At 28.2% G+C, this 17,873-nt stretch overlaps 1 protein-coding gene across 1 annotated transcript in view; it reads left to right on the forward strand.

The window, feature by feature from the left end:
* Nucleotides 1–17,873, forward strand: part of LOC111639279 (RCC1 and BTB domain-containing protein 1-like) — a 31,995-nt gene that overhangs the window by 4,071 nt on the left and 10,051 nt on the right. The window contains exons 4-14 of the mRNA XM_023385113.1: nt 127–355; nt 1,344–1,432; nt 3,438–3,526; nt 6,282–6,389; nt 10,120–10,262; nt 11,130–11,320; nt 11,461–11,516; nt 11,639–11,709; nt 13,537–13,546; nt 13,957–14,064; nt 15,388–15,547. Of these exons, the coding sequence (XP_023240881.1) occupies nt 127–355; nt 1,344–1,432; nt 3,438–3,526; nt 6,282–6,389; nt 10,120–10,262; nt 11,130–11,320; nt 11,461–11,516; nt 11,639–11,709; nt 13,537–13,546; nt 13,957–14,064; nt 15,388–15,547 (1,254 nt within the window). The remainder of the gene's footprint in view (nt 1–126; nt 356–1,343; nt 1,433–3,437; nt 3,527–6,281; nt 6,390–10,119; nt 10,263–11,129; nt 11,321–11,460; nt 11,517–11,638; nt 11,710–13,536; nt 13,547–13,956; nt 14,065–15,387; nt 15,548–17,873) is intronic.

Below are 17,873 nucleotides of genomic sequence, written 5' to 3' on the forward strand. Positions count from 1 at the left end.
ACCTAAATAAGTATTTTTGTACTTTATAAAATGCTATTGACATTGAGTTAAAATAATCTATTATTATTTATAATAAAAATAAATTAATATCAAGCTATAACATGATGACATGTTTATTTTTTTCAGTGGAAAGTTTGCATAGAAAGGGAATTAAAACTTTTGCTTATGGAAGTGGACCACATGTGCTTGCTGTAACTGAAGATGGTGAAATTTACAGTTGGGGTCATAATGGTTATTGCCAGTTAGGAAATGGTAGTACTAACCAAGGGCTGTTTCCGGGATTAATATCTTCTAGCTTAATAGGAAGAAAAGTAAAAGAAGTAGCATGTGGCAGTCATCATTCAATGGTTCTTACATGTGATGGAGAGGTTATTATTTTTATATTATTTCTTAAACATCTTTTATTAATTTAAAAATAAATCTATTAAACTAAAAAGTTTTTATATTGTATTCTTTCCAAAATGTGTGATCAAAATCTGAATATTGATACATATAATGTACAGTGGTGCCTTGACTTACAAATGTCCCAACTTACAAGTTTTTCAAGATATGAGCCGTCTCTCAGCCGATTTTTTGTTTTGAGTTGAGAGCTAAAATTCATGTTACAAGCCAGCTTCACACCACAGCTAGTTGCCACAGCAAATGACTCAGCAAACCATAGATTAAGATAAAGAAGATGAAAAACTGCCATAATTTTGCAATTTTTGTTACTCTTCCAATGTCTGACAGATTAGCTTATAGAAAAACACATGATCAAATGACATAGGCATTAGTTCACTTCCATGTTGTGTGTGGCGCCACCATCTCTTATTTTTTGAATTTTCCATCTTTTCTTTCTTTATCTATGCAGCAAACACCACAACATCTGCAAAACCAGTTTATTGCAGTACATTCTATTGTGTTTTTATACAATATTCATTATTTATAAGTACATTTTTCTTATTTAAAAACATGTAACAAAAACTGTGGTGTTTGGGGGTCAGGAACAGATTAATTCAATTCATTCATTCAATGAAGAAAATTGATTTGACATACAAGTAATTTGAGTTACGAGTTCCATCATGAAACAAATTAAATGCGTGAGTCAAGGCACCACTATATTTAAAACACAGATCTTTATAAATTTCTCTAAGATGATGATATTTAATTTATATTTTTATATAACTTTTATAATATTGTTAATTTCTGTCATTGATAGAGTCAATGAGTTTTTTGTATGATGATTGTGGTATGGCAGATATAGATAAATGGCTGATATTTAGTATACTGAGTCGAGAATTTCTCACCAACATTAAAATAGCTTGTGTGTTTGGAAGTTCTGGCAACGAAGCCCTTATTGTTACCAAAGATGATGAAGTTTATGCTTTGGGATCAAACACTAGTGGATGTTTAGGTTTGGGCGATTCACATGGAAGTTTGGAGCCAAGAAAAGGTATTAAATAAATTTTTTTATTTTAATTTTTTAAATATTTAAAAATAAATTGTACAAAATAAATGTATTTTTAAATAAACAACATAATTATTATTATAGTAATTTATACTATTATTATTATATTTATTATATGTTTCTGTTTCATAGATTTTTTTAGAATGATATGTCATTGCTTAAAATTATAAAATAAAGATAAGAATATATTTTGGAATAAAAAATGTTTTATAATGAGTATCATAATTGCTGAGCTCTCTTATAGGAAATTCTAAGCTAGAAATTTGAATTAAGAACTGAAAATTTGCTAATGTGTTTAATGTATTAATGGCTTGTGTTTCACACATTGTTTATTATTGATTATAGTTAACATAGTCTCTCGCTAATGCAGTTATAATGCAGACATGCAGTTACACCTTCGAACAACAGTCTCATTCGAAGGTGTAACTATACCTTAAATGCAATCATACCCATTAACTTATACCCATCAATGCAATCAGAGAAGTGCTAGATTAGCAAGAGTACAGGATTACTGAGAGTGTATAGATTTAAAGACAAAGAATGATGTGACCAGTCACTTTTTACTACCAATTTTTTTTGGAGGCAGGTGACAAATAATATAACATGCTGAAATGAAACTCAAGAAAACAGGATATGTGACATGACTAGCATTTTTGTGAAAACAGGAGCACATGGGCAATTACACTAGAGGGCATATGGATTATTGAAGGCCATATTAACTAGAGTCTACTTTATATTACAAGTTAATGGGCACCCAGGATGGTGAAAGGGGTTAATNATATAATAACAATGAGCAATTATTTATTGAGACATTGTCACAATACCGGGCTGAAATTTTTAATCATATTTTTTTAATTTATTTAATTTAAAATATATGCTCTCCACCTCAAATTAGTAGTCTTGCCCCTGTACATTATACTTTTCCTGTTAGCAATAGAGTCATGCTGGTTATCTATCTAACTCCTCTCAAGGGAAAATATTTGAATTGAAATAATGTGATTTCTGGTTTCCATCAGAAGTTTCTATACAGTTAATCAAGGTCTCTTGCCCCTAAGCTTTCCATACTTGGTCTCAGCTTTCATCTAACTCCATTCTTGAGATGAAGGACAGACAGACAGACAGACAGTGGGAATTTATAGGTCTATAATTTTTTCAAATTGCAGCCCAACAATATTGCAGTCAATATTTATAGTTTTGTACATTATATAGTTTGATTGAAATTATGAAAATCTAGTTGCATTAGAAAAATTTTCTAAGAAAATTAATGTAAATATTTAATTTACACTGATGATAACTGTATAGACATTATTTAATTATTTGAAATTCATGTTTAATAAAAATTACATTTTTATTGCAATATAATGCTAGATCTGGATTTCATTCTAGATGAGAGGAAGGTCCCTTAATTTTTGTTAACTATTCAATTAACTATAAATAATTTTGTATTGAGTGTATAATTAGAGGTCTTACTTTTACACTTCATTTTTTAATGTAATTTTTATGGTTTTTAATTGTCACTCTTATATAAAAATATTTCTGGTTTTCAAAACTTACATTTTATATCTTTTTTACTTTATCCAGGTTTTTATCATTTATAAAAATTTACTTAAAGATAAGTTATTAACAGTCATTGTGTATCACTTTCAAATTTGGTTTATCATTTTATCATATTTGCTATTCCATTTTATTTATTTATTTATTTTTTTTAACAGAACATTTTATACAAATCTTTTCCAGTATTGTTAACTTGCATATTATTTTTACAACAAAGTTTTATATAAAAGTCATACAAAGACAAAGATTATTCATGCTGTAGATGGCATTAGTTTTAATTTTTCAACAGTGTAAACTTGAGAGATGAAGCTAATGATTTCAAAATAATTCAGTTTAAGAGAAATTTTTTAATTAAATTGATCTTATTTTAAATCAGAAAAATTAAATGCTTTAGCATTAATATTTTTAAAATACAAAATTGTTTATTTTTAAAAAGTAATAACTAAATTTTTAATAGGCTCTAGAAGATGTATATCAATTGCTTGTGGTCAGACTTCTTCAATGTGTGCATTAGATAATGGTGATGTAAGTAATTTAATAATGAAATGTATTTATAAAAACAAAAACTTAATTTTCTTTAATACAAAGGTTGTTCCAAAAGTAATGCACAGTTGGCTCTAACTCAAAAAATATATATTGAAGAAGATACAAATGATTACAAGCCTTCAAAATAATTCCCTCCCTTTATCCAATGCACGCTTGCCAGTGGCACGGAAGTGCTTGGATTTCATTCAGCATCCCCTTCTTATTGAGCATCCGAATCTGTCGGGCCACTTCTCTTCAGAGTTCTCCCAGCATTGGAAAATGCACCCCTCTGAAGGAGTTCCTTCAGCTTGAGGAAGAGATCAAAGTCAGGTGGGCTCAGATCAGGACTATAGTATAAGCTGGGTGGTGGAGCTGTTCCCAGCTGTATCTTTTGAGAAGTTCGATGATCAGTGCACTGATGCCGCCACCTTTTGTTTGCCTAGCACCTGTGTTAAAATACGATGCATGCTCATTTTCGAGATTCCTGTCTCCACCTTAATTTTTCTTTCTTTGTTGAGCAACGTTGCAATGATTGAAGCGTTTGTGTTGTCAGCTATTACAGTAAACGGCTGCCCCACGCGTGGATTGTCTTCAATGTTTGTTCGACCTTCTCGAAACTTTATGTGCCACCTCTGTACTGTGCTACAATTCACAGTAAACCTTCCACATGCTTTTTTTAACATGACATGAATTTCAGGCACTTTTTTACTGCATACTGTTTTCATGCAAATATATGCACTTTGCTCTATTGCTGAAATCCGACCCAATGGACTGTTCTTATTGTCTTTTCAAATTTTTGGCATTTTCCCTTTAAATGAATCCCACTACCATATGATACCAACGTGCTCATAAGACTTTAATCTACACACTGATGCTTTGATCAGCTGTCTATGTTGCCTACAATGCCCTCTAGAGCATGCATTACTTTTGAAAAAACCCTCGTAATAAATTAATAATTATGTTTTTAGTTAAAGTTTCTATTATGGTAGAGTGTCGTTTATCCGAAAGCCGATCAACCAAAACGTCGGTTAACCAAAAGCATTCCCATTGGACTGTGTCATGCTGAATCGAATGTTTTTGATACTAGATTAACTTCTAAAGTATAATTTTTTTTTGTTTTTATATTTTTCAATATATTTATTTTGTTTGTACAAAATAAAGAAATAATTTTTAACAATACAATAGCCACGATTATTATTTTAAAAAATTTACGTTAGGCTTAACATTGACAAAAAGTGCAATGTGAAGCAACATGCAATGGAGAAAAATTTCAACATGGGATAGGTTAATATATTTTTTCATACCTGATCAGTTGTCTGAAAAACAAGTTATTCGAACAACCCCAGTCCCCAATTGATTTGGATAAATGACACTCTACTGTAGTTTATTGCTGTTTAATTACTATGTTATAATCTAAAAACTTTTAATCTAATTTTTCAATCTGAATTTTATTAATACAGAATTAGTTGTATAAAGTATTATGTCATTACAGTAGAGCATCGATTATCCGACCCCAGATTAACCATCCGCATTCTAGTCGGCAAATTCAAATGTCTGCTAGTGATGTGGCGCTACACTATTTGGCTATGTCTTGGCTACTTTAATATTATTTTTACGTGTTTTAGCTGGCAACACTGGATCGACCATGAAGGGGAGCCAGTATTTAAATGAAGCTTAATTTTCTAATTTTTAATGATACAATAGCAACGATTATTATTTTTAAAAAAATTTGATAGGCTTAACATGGAGGAAAATTCAATGCGAAGTAGGTTAATAGCGATATACTAATATACTAATTACATGGGATATAATAATATACTACACTAATAATGGATTTTTTCATACTTTTCGGTTATCCAACTTTTCAATTATCTGACCAACCCCAGTCCCCAAATTGAATCGGATAATCGATGCTCTACTGTACTTAACATTTATGCCATCTGCAATCTTAGCCATTCTCTGCATAGTCTTAAGTATCAAATACATACCTAGCCTTCTTCTTGCATAATGGATACATTTCAAAAAACACCACATAAAACAAAAATTGCCTAAAAAGTACAGTACATGCATCCTGTAGAATGCTTGATAAGATCCAGAACTTCAACGGAACAAAAATAAGCAATTTAGAAAAGAAACACAAGCTTTTTTTTCTAACATCATTTATGATTATTTGTACATAAATATAGTAAACAGAAGGTAGCATAGGAAACAAAATCAGCATATAGTATTGTGTGATGTACTGTACTGTGCTTAATAAAATTTATTGTTTAAAAATTTTTCTCTCCATAAAAGAAAAAGTTTGTAAATTTCATTTCAAACTTGTAATGTGTTTTAGGATTGAGGAAGTATGGCATCAACATAGATTAAATTTTTATTTCTAGGCACAAATTAATTTATTCTTTTTTATATTTTTAAATTAAGTAAATTTAGAGAAAAAAATTAAATTGGAAAGTTCTTTTTGTTTCCTGAGTGAGTTTTTCTCTTGAAGCTTGACAGTATTTTATTGTTATTCCCAAATTCTAAGAATAACTATTTTCAATTCCAAATTTTTGAATCTATATTGCATATCAATAATTGAATATTTTTTACATACGTAATCAAATTATGATGATATTATTACTTTTTCTTGAATTAGTAAATCTTCTATAAAATATATGATTTTTTAATTATATAATTAATAACATTTTTGAACAATAAATTTATTTTATATTTCAAGTATCAAAATAAATTTCTGTTTCTTTTATGTTTTATAAAGGTTTATGGATGGGGTTATAATGGTAATGGACAACTGGGCTTAGGAAATAACGTAAATCAGTCAAATCCATCAAGAGTGGCTAATCTTCAAGGAGTTGTAATTCAAAAAGTATTTACTTTCTTTTTATTGTATCAAAAATATTTTAATGTAATAATATTTTATAGCATCAGTATTAAATATAAAAATACAAGGGTCACTATGACAGTTTTGAAATGCATTTGTATAATCTATTATTTGCATATAAATGCAAATAATAGATTATACAAATCTATTATTTAACAGACAACAATTTATAATTTCAACTGCAATTGTTTTATTGTAACTCATTTATCATTTAAACAGATGACAAAATGTCAAAGATAACATTGGTTATTATTTTATTGTATAGTTTTAAATGTTTATAACTGTAAATGAATGTTTGTTAGAAATGAAAAATGCTTTCCATGATAGTTTTTCAAGTTGAATAACTGTCTTTTGATGGCATAAACAATTTTAAAAATAAGAGTTTAACTTAGGTTCCTTTAATCAGTTGATAAGGATTGAAAAAGTTTTATTCAACTAATCAAAAACTTTTCATCCACAATTAGATATGTGGCATTTTTATCATGCAATGGTCTGGTGTTCTGGTGCTAAGCTAACAAACATTTCTGCATAATTCATATATATCTATTGTTAAATATTCATTTCACAAGTCTGATATTATTCTTTGTGACTTTGGTCTCTTTCCACTTATAAAGGCACAACTAAGCAATGTTTCTTGATAAATGACAAGCTTATCACAGCATGGGATTAAGCATATCAGGATATATCTTTAGAAGAATTCTAAGATATACAGTCGACCCCCCTATAACACGGTAGATATGTTCCGGTTTTTATGAATCTATTTTCTACGAGTCCAGCCAATCACAGCCCTGCACGTATGCAGTTTACGGACTACGGCTGTTTGAAAGGTTTCTTCCATAAAATGAATCGATTCTAGACTAATTCGACTCAACATTTCCAAAATACGTATAATTTTTTGGGAATAATCCATATAAACTATGCTATAAACAAAAAAAATGTAGGATTACTTACTGAGCGTTCACCGTTCGACTATGCCATTGCTTAAGCTTGTTTTCGTCATGGAGCTTGTCATCGAATGCTGCTCGCATGCTTCCTGATAAATTATTTTTTTTGCAAAAAATTTGCTGAACTTTGGAGACATCATTAATATAAATATAATTTTTATGGACATTAAATAATAAATGGTTTTTAGTAGGTCCACTGCTCGTTTAAACTCAATGGTATGTACAATATCCGCTATTGGTCTAAATTCGACCAATCCTGTCGTGACATGAGTCGGTGATGACGTTTTACTGAATTATATGAGTTTTTAGCATGTTTGTACGAATACTGTCGCAATTTTTTCACCGTGATATAGGAATTTGAACTATAGGAACCTGTGTTATAAGGTGGTCGACTGTATGTGATAAGTAATTTGAACACATGTAATTGTATATAATGCAAAGCAAAATATTTTGAAAATTAAACTTGACAAAATTAAAACTCTCATACATATCAAGAAGAAAGTATTTGGAATCAATGAAATTTTATTAATGCAAACACAATGGCAATGGTAATAAGTGATGACAATATTATAGCAAAATGAGAAGAAACCTTTAGTACTGTGTACGACTTCTTACCTGGACATATGTATTGATAAAGTCAGATATGGAAGTACAGATATTCCAGATTTCTCATACTCATATAACCCATCTAGTCCCACAAGTGCTTGATAGGCAACAAATCTGGAGACCAGACAGGCAAAGGAAATAGGATAATATGACAGATAATTGCTACACTTCCTTGACCAAGCATTATCTTGCTAGAAAATAGCTGTTTTTAACCCTGCCATGAAAGGCAACAAATGAGGATACAGGATTTTCTGAACAAACTGCTGTGCCATCATTGTCTCTTGCACACTACTAGAGATGACCAGCTATCATACAAGATGGCCTCAGACCAGCATGTCAGTTTAAGATCAGTGTGCTGTGCAACAGTAAAGGTGGGATTGAGCACAATCAGTAGTCTTTCACACACTAATATAGTGATTGTTTGTTTCTGAAAAAAATTGGAATTGTTAAAAATGATATGCTGTCAGTCAGCTGTGTAGCAGTTCATATTTCTATTACAGCAATAGCGATATACTAATATACTAATTACATGGGATATAATAATATACTACACTAATAATGGATTTTTTCATACTTTTCGGTTATCCAACTTTTCAATTATCCGACCAACCCCAGTCCCCAATTAGGGCGGATAATCGAGGTTCTACTGTANCTTTCACACACTAATATGGTGAATGTTTGTTTCTGAAAAAAATTGGAATTGTTAAAAATGATATGCTGTCAGTCTGTAGCAGTTCATATTTCTATTACAGCACCACTTCAAACAAAGTGATGATGTGGGAGTGCCAATGGTAGGATTTGTAGTGATAGCTGTGCATACAGATTTCTCTGCTAGTCATCATGCTACAGAAAGAGACAGGGTTCTTTAGATAGACTTCCACCTGTCTCTGGATGGTGGACAAAGATGCCATTGCAGCTGTTTGTGCTTATCATACAACTAGACCTCTCTGGGTACCCAGAGTCTTTTTACTACAATATATGTGGATTTCAATGTTTTACAGGCTTATTTTGCCAATGCCCTGTTCAGATGATTTTTCAAATGTAGTTTGATTGTAGTTTTTAATGCATGTTTATTAGAACATTCATAATTTAAACAAATATGCATTATTTCAAACAGATCAATGAACACTCTGTGAATTTATCTAAAATTATTTTAACATATCTGTGAATATCTTTAAAATATTTTAATTTATCCACAGTAAGTAAATATTGTTTAAAAAAAAATAATAATAATATTTATGTGGAATCCTAATGTGACATATAATTTTTTTTTGGAATGCAACTTAAAAAAACTTTTTGATTGCTAGAATGTTTTTCAAAGTTGTACTGATCATTTTGTTTTTTAACATAAGAAGATTATAACATTGTTCTGTTTATACATCAAGTTTAAAATCATATACCTATATGTGAAAATTGTTTCTTTTATTGAAAATTAATAAAAACTCCTAAATAAGCAACACAAAGAAGTCAAATCAGACTAATTTGCTAAGTTTTTTCATAATTAAGAAAGTGGCCAAAATAACTAACAATTCCAAAACAACAGGACCATTGATTTCAAACCAGAATATCAAAGTTATTGTCAATAATCTTGTTCAAGATACAATAAGATTTTAGAATAGAATAAGGTAAGCAGGAGTAATTTATATGAAGGGGCATACACTTGGCAGTTTTATTGACTATCTGGCAAAATAAAATTGTGAGGAGAACCTTGTGTATCCTCATGTATACCTGTCCCAAGACCTCAATCTAGTCAGAATGGTCAGATACAGGCAGTTTGACAAAACAGCCCATCCTGTTTTCATCAGTATGATGATTCTTCAGCCTTTGTCAAACTCCATTAGTTGTGCATAACGTCTTTGTATCATGTAGACATTCTCGGCATTTGAAGATCTCTAAACAACAGACATATTGAAAATTCTGAACATATTAGCAAGTGTATTAATGGGATACTATGGTAGCAGTTAAAAGGCACTCTAGTGGCATTACCTGGCATGCAAAATTTTTATAGTGACCTATATATATGGATCTTTTTATAATGATATTAAAAATGCATTTTTATTTAATTATGTATTTTTAATATCATTATAAAAATGTATTTTTAATGTATGATATTAAAAATGTATTTTTAATATAATAAAAATTATTTTATTATATTTTAAATTTAGATAGTTTGTGGTTATGCACACACTATGGCATTGTCTGATGAAGGAGTTTTATATGCTTGGGGAGCCAATTCGTATGGTCAATTAGGTACTGGAAGCAAAGCAAATCAAGTCACACCGGTTCGAATAGCTTCTGAAATTGGAAGGTAAATTTATTAATTAAATATAGTTAATAGCCAGGTTTTATTTGAATAACATATTTCATTTATAATTATGTTAAACTCCAAATTTCACTCATATTTTCTGTTTAATATGATAAATATACTAACAGTAATACTTTAATTCTTTAAACATTAGATCGGCTTAATCCATTTGAGATGAAATCAACAGAAGGAAAAATTGTTTGACTAGTTTTGCTTTACAAATTCTCCTTGTATTCTGAGGAGTAAAAACAATTTCATCTCCAGGTACATAGAAAAAAGGAATTTTCAGAGCTTAAAGAGTTAAAATTTGAGTCAAAACTACAATAATTTACAATCTACTTTTAAGTACAATTTTCTTGTTAAGAAATTATTTAATTTGTAAATAAACAAAATAACATATAGCAAAACTTTATGATAAAAGATAATTTTGATGTAGTATATTTTTTAAATACTGGGGTGTAAAGCTAGTTCGCCTCCTTGTGGTGCACCCTGGATAATGTCTGTTCGTGAACTAAATGAGCTAGCAACTTTTGGCATCCAAATAATCCGTAGGATCTCCTGGACNAAATAAAGTTATAAATATTTACATATGAATTGATTTTATGAAGATATAAATTGCATATTTTGCTAATCAATATTAATGAAGTATTAAAGTTATTAAAGATGTTAAATGCACAAATTTAATTTTGATTTTTTCTAAACTTTTGTAATATTAAAATTAAGCAGATTATTTTAGCATATTAAATAAATACTAGATTATCTATTTAATTTAATACTAAATACTACATTATAGAATTATTAGTGGACTATTTAAAACATAACTTTTTAAAAGATTTAAATAATTTAACCAAAGATTCATTTGACTTTCAGAATAGTGGAAATAGCAGCATCTCATTATAATCATATATCGGCAGCCATGAGTCAAACTTCCAAAGTTTTCATGTGGGGACAGTGCCGTGGTCAGTCAATTACAGTTCCAACAGAAACTCCCTTTCATTCTCTTCATGATGTCTTTGCTTGTTTTGCATCTCCAGCTGTCACATGGGTACCTATGAAACTAGGTAAAAATAATTTAATACAGTATTGCTCTGTACATTGATTAAGAGCGTATCAAATTAAAAAATTTTAATTAAAAATTAAATAACATTCATATTTTAATATGTTAAAGAGATATTCATTAATATTTCTTTAATATTTGCAGATATTTCTGATACTAGTAGAGTTAATGATAGTTTACAACAAGCTTTTGATGATCCTGTATGTACTGTACCATTTTAGAAATTTTATTTAGTAATTAAGTAATTTTTTATTATTCTGTTTATTATCTTTCATTGATATTTTTTAAATAAAATATGAAACTAATACACAAATTTGTTTAGGTTACAAGTGATTTAAAGATATGTGTTGAAGGAAAAGTTATTAATGTACATAAATCTATATTAAAAATTAGGTAAGTATTTTTGTATTCTTCTTTTAAAATAATTTCCAGTTTTTAACGTAAAAATTTATTTATTTAATTTTAAGCATTAGCAAAATGCTGAAGTATTTTTAAATTACTTGCAAACAATAATTAAATATAATGCAATTTTTTCAAGTTTGTTTGGTTTATGTTGATTGATTCTATTAGCAAAAATTTGTAAAAATTAAATTTTTTATGTTAAAAGTTTAAATAATATGTGTCTTTGCTCTATTGCTGAAATCCGACCCAATGGACTGTTCTTATTGTCTTTTCAAATTTTTGGCATTTTCCCTTTAAATGAATCCCACTACCATATGATACCAACGTGCTCATAAGACTTTAATCTACACACTGATGCTTTGATCAGCTGTCTATGTTGCCTACAATGCCCTCTAGAGCATGCATTACTTTTGAAAAAACCCTCGTAATAAATTAATAATTATGTTTTTAGTTAAAGTTTCTATTATGGTAGAGTGTCGTTTATCCGAAAGCCGATCAACCAAAACGTCGGTTAACCAAAAGCATTCCCATTGGACTGTGTCATGCTGAATCGAATGTTTTTGATACTAGATTAACTTCTAAAGTATAATTTTTTTTTGTTTTTATATTTTTCAATATATTTATTTTGTTTGTACAAAATAAAGAAATAATTTTTAACAATACAATAGCCACGATTATTATTTTAAAAAATTTACGTTAGGCTTAACATTGACAAAAAGTGCAATGTGAAGCAACATGCAATGGAGAAAAATTTCAACATGGGATAGGTTAATATATTTTTTCATACCTGATCAGTTGTCTGAAAAACAAGTTATTCGAACAACCCCAGTCCCCAATTGATTTGGATAAATGACACTCTACTGTAGTTTATTGCTGTTTAATTACTATGTTATAATCTAAAAACTTTTAATCTAATTTTTCAATCTGAATTTTATTAATACAGAATTAGTTGTATAAAGTATTATGTCATTACAGTAGAGCATCGATTATCCGACCCCAGATTAACCATCCGCATTCTAGTCGGCAAATTCAAATGTCTGCTAGTGATGTGGCGCTACACTATTTGGCTATGTCTTGGCTACTTTAATATTATTTTTACGTGTTTTAGCTGGCAACACTGGATCGACCATGAAGGGGAGCCAGTATTTAAATGAAGCTTAATTTTCTAATTTTTAATGATACAATAGCAACGATTATTATTTTTAAAAAAATTTGATAGGCTTAACATGGAGGAAAATTCAATGCGAAGTAGGTTAATAGCGATATACTAATATACTAATTACATGGGATATAATAATATACTACACTAATAATGGATTTTTTCATACTTTTCGGTTATCCAACTTTTCAATTATCTGACCAACCCCAGTCCCCAAATTGAATCGGATAATCGATGCTCTACTGTACTTAACATTTATGCCATCTGCAATCTTAGCCATTCTCTGCATAGTCTTAAGTATCAAATACATACCTAGCCTTCTTCTTGCATAATGGATACATTTCAAAAAACACCACATAAAACAAAAATTGCCTAAAAAGTACAGTACATGCATCCTGTAGAATGCTTGATAAGATCCAGAACTTCAACGGAACAAAAATAAGCAATTTAGAAAAGAAACACAAGCTTTTTTTTCTAACATCATTTATGATTATTTGTACATAAATATAGTAAACAGAAGGTAGCATAGGAAACAAAATCAGCATATAGTATTGTGTGATGTACTGTACTGTGCTTAATAAAATTTATTGTTTAAAAATTTTTCTCTCCATAAAAGAAAAAGTTTGTAAATTTCATTTCAAACTTGTAATGTGTTTTAGGATTGAGGAAGTATGGCATCAACATAGATTAAATTTTTATTTCTAGGCACAAATTAATTTATTCTTTTTTATATTTTTAAATTAAGTAAATTTAGAGAAAAAAATTAAATTGGAAAGTTCTTTTTGTTTCCTGAGTGAGTTTTTCTCTTGAAGCTTGACAGTATTTTATTGTTATTCCCAAATTCTAAGAATAACTATTTTCAATTCCAAATTTTTGAATCTATATTGCATATCAATAATTGAATATTTTTTACATACGTAATCAAATTATGATGATATTATTACTTTTTCTTGAATTAGTAAATCTTCTATAAAATATATGATTTTTTAATTATATAATTAATAACATTTTTGAACAATAAATTTATTTTATATTTCAAGTATCAAAATAAATTTCTGTTTCTTTTATGTTTTATAAAGGTTTATGGATGGGGTTATAATGGTAATGGACAACTGGGCTTAGGAAATAACGTAAATCAGTCAAATCCATCAAGAGTGGCTAATCTTCAAGGAGTTGTAATTCAAAAAGTATTTACTNCTTCACTTCAAAATTCCGATGGATGATGCTTAATTTGTCTAATAATTAAAATCGCTATCAAAAATTTAACTTTACACTAAAATAATTGTATAAAATAATATTATAGAACTATTTTAGTGTAAAGTTAAATTTATTTGGAAAGATTGAGCAAAATGTATAGAATATAATTGAAGCCTGAACTAATAGCCGGACATAAATGATAACACTTGTAAACAGCCAAATTTTATCTGAGAAAATATTAACAAATTCTGACAATTTTAGGTATGCTGAACCTGAATTTGTTATTAAAATCATTAGTCAGTTCAAGTTTTAATTTCTTTGTCAAATGGGCACTTTAGAATCATAAGGTGAAAATTTTCTCAATTTTTGTTATAAATTTTTTCTTTTTATCATCATTATTAGTTATTTTACAAGTAAATTTAATGCAAGATCAATATGAGAAAACAATCTTGCCCAAAAAAATTTTGACTATCATCAAATATAAAAAAATTAGTGCATCAGAAGCCTTTATAATGAATGTATAAAATTCTCATCAGAGATGTTTCAGAAGTTCAATACATGCAACAAATTGAAAGACAGTACATTTAATCTATGCAATCAGTTATATTTTGCATTACATTTACAATTATCTTGGAGACTGTAAGTAATCATTAAATTTCATTGTTAGCTTCACATTCAGCACCCAAAAATTGATAAAGAAATGCATTACACGTAAAGGATACACAACTTAAGTAATACTTTGTTGTCCAGTGTAACTTGAAAATAATCTGGACCATAACCAGCACATATTAAAATCGATATAGAAAAGTAAATGGATCTTTGTCATAATTATAGCTTAGAGTTTAGGTCACCATCCATTAGGTTTCTAAAATGTAAATAAATATATTGTAAGTGAATGAAAATATAGAATAATTTTAAAATTATGGTATCATTTTTGGTCTATAATTTAATTATTGACCTATACATTCTTGCTATTGTCCATCCATCCATCCTTCGTTAATGTCAAGAACAGATTTAGATAGATGAAAATTAAAACCAGATATGGAAAGTATATTTTTAAATTAAAATATGATTTAAAATTTCAGTTCAGCACTGTGAAAATGTCACAGCAAGTAATTGCTTATTTGCCATGCAATAAATGCATATATAATTTAATTGATACATGACAATAATGATATACAATAATATCAAAAATACATATATACAGTATCTGATACTTATAATAGAAAATTACACATTGTATAAAATTAGAAGAATTATTTATTAGATAGTTGAACATATTCTATAATTTTGAATTTTTATATATTAATTGACAACTTTATTTGATATATAAATGTTTTATGAATTTACAAAGTTTATTTTTTGTATTTATCAGAACAGTAGATATTTCTCAATTTACTTATCCAGTTTATCGTGCATTTCTACAATATTTATATACGGATGATGTTGATCTGTCTCCTGAGGATGCTATAGGTAAATACTTACTCAACTTTTTTTTTTTTTTATATAGTTTTACTAAGTTATTTATATTGCTTTTCTTCAAGTATAGCTATTCTTTAAAAGTAAAAGATAATTTATTGAGAACTACAGGCATATAAATCTTAAATTACAAAAAGTAAATTTATTACTTCACAAATACATTTCAAATTTTCAAAAACTTGGGAATAAACTTTATTAATTAAACTATCACAGAATTATTTTTAATGCAATGTTTTTTATAGTTTTTATTTTAAATATAACATATATCTATTAAAAAGCTTCTTGCCTGTATTATTTAATTACAAAAACTACTTATTGACTTATTCTGAAACCGTGTCTTCTTTTAATTATTCTTTACTTCACAACTGGGTGCATTGGTAGACACTGGACATCTTTAACATCATTCTTTATTCAGGAATAAAGAGTGATGTTAAAGATGCTCAGTGTCTACCTATACACCCAGTTGTGAAGTAAAGGATAAAAACTACTTAGTTACATATGACTAATGAACAGGCTTATTACAAACCCAGCCTGTTTAATTAACTTGTCCCAAAATGCATTTTGGCCTTACTGGCACTTATTAATTGAGTGACATACAAACCNCTACTATAATATTATTACTGTCTTAAAATCATATAGCATTTTCACTATACTATTGTTTATTTGTATCAGTAAAATTATCATGCAACATCATATTTATATTAAGGTTTTGATTGGATACAGCAATGTAACATGCATACAATCTGCTAAAGGATCATACCACCCAGGAGGACTTTATACTGGAAACTGGCCCTATATATTTATTAGACACATGAAGAAAACCTGAAAACTCCACATAGAGGGAATGTATTGTTGAGAGGCAAACCCACAACCAACTATCATTGTTCAATGGTTTATTCACACAACTACTGATGGGCTGTTTACATTAAGGATGATGATAAACATGTGTATTCATTAATTTTATGCTATCCACAAATTCATAGTATGTAATCTGTTTGATATCATATTCAAAGAAATCATAACATAGATGTTTGTATTGTAATCTTTATTTTTCTTATGATCATAAATTTACAGTACTTAAAGTACACATAGTCTGAAGAGGGCAATAAAACTGAAACATGTCACTGCTTCTAGTTTAAAAGTTGAATAAAAAGGAGGGGAAAAAATGAGTTTCAACTTTTTGGATTTGATATCAATGAGTTATACTCTTCATATTCATGGATAATATAAAATTAATGAATACTTACAATGTGTGTAAATCAAAATAATTAAAGCTATATATTGTATTTCATAATGACTTATCATAAGCTTTTTAGAAACATTGTTGAAACAAACAACATTCTTTGTTTTTGTAACTAATTTATCTTAATAATAAGCACTAAGCAAACTTTTAATAATAAGTTGATATCAAGTAGGAGTAACAAATCATATTATTAAATGTTATAACATTTCATCACAATATAATTGTTTCTATTTTGTACTAAATAAATAATGTGAAATAATTTTCTCAAAGTATTTCAGCTTTATCACAGTAAAAAGAAAATAATTTGATAAATTTAAAATTTAAAAATCATAATTCCATAATTATTTTTAACTAATTTATATCATTATCATTTAAATTTACAGCTGTTAAGTAATAAATGTCTTCAAAAACATTTTTAAAAGCAGAATATAAATATAGGAATTATATTTAATAATATTAAAACGATGATTATCATTATAAATAAATTATCATCTGGCAATAAGGAATTCATGAAATTGAGTAAATATAATTCAAATTAAGTGAACTTCATTAAACATGAGTAAATGTGATTTTTTACAATCAACTATTAAATTAATAGTAAGATTATTTGAAAAGTTTATAATAAGGAAGTTATTTTGTAATCTATTCAGTAATATATAATGGTAATTCTGGAATAAAGAGAAAAATATATTTTAAAATAATTTATTAAAAAGTAAAAACATAATTAAATTTTATTTGAAATATATTATTAAACAGGAAATTATGTTAAGAATTTCATCAAAGAGAGANAAAATTCCGATGCCGATGGCCAAGGCTAACACCAAATTCGTACTGCATTGAATAGACAAGTGACTAGTATAATGTTATTTATTTAACTATTGTATGATATAACAAATAAAATATCTAATTATTCTTAATATAATGTTTTACTATATCGCCCATAAAATTGTTTTTGCCCCCAAAATATAAACTGTTACTAATCGCCCCCTCAACATGGAAAAACACCCACATCTAAAACAGTGTTTCTCAACGGGGGTGATATCGCCCCCGTTGAGAAACACTGTTTTAGATCCATCT

This window comes from Centruroides sculpturatus, unplaced genomic scaffold (genome assembly GCF_000671375.1).
Source record: "Centruroides sculpturatus isolate CEXI.00-Female unplaced genomic scaffold, Cexi_2.0 scaffold1346, whole genome shotgun sequence".
Lineage (NCBI taxonomy): Eukaryota > Metazoa > Arthropoda > Arachnida > Scorpiones > Buthidae > Centruroides > Centruroides sculpturatus.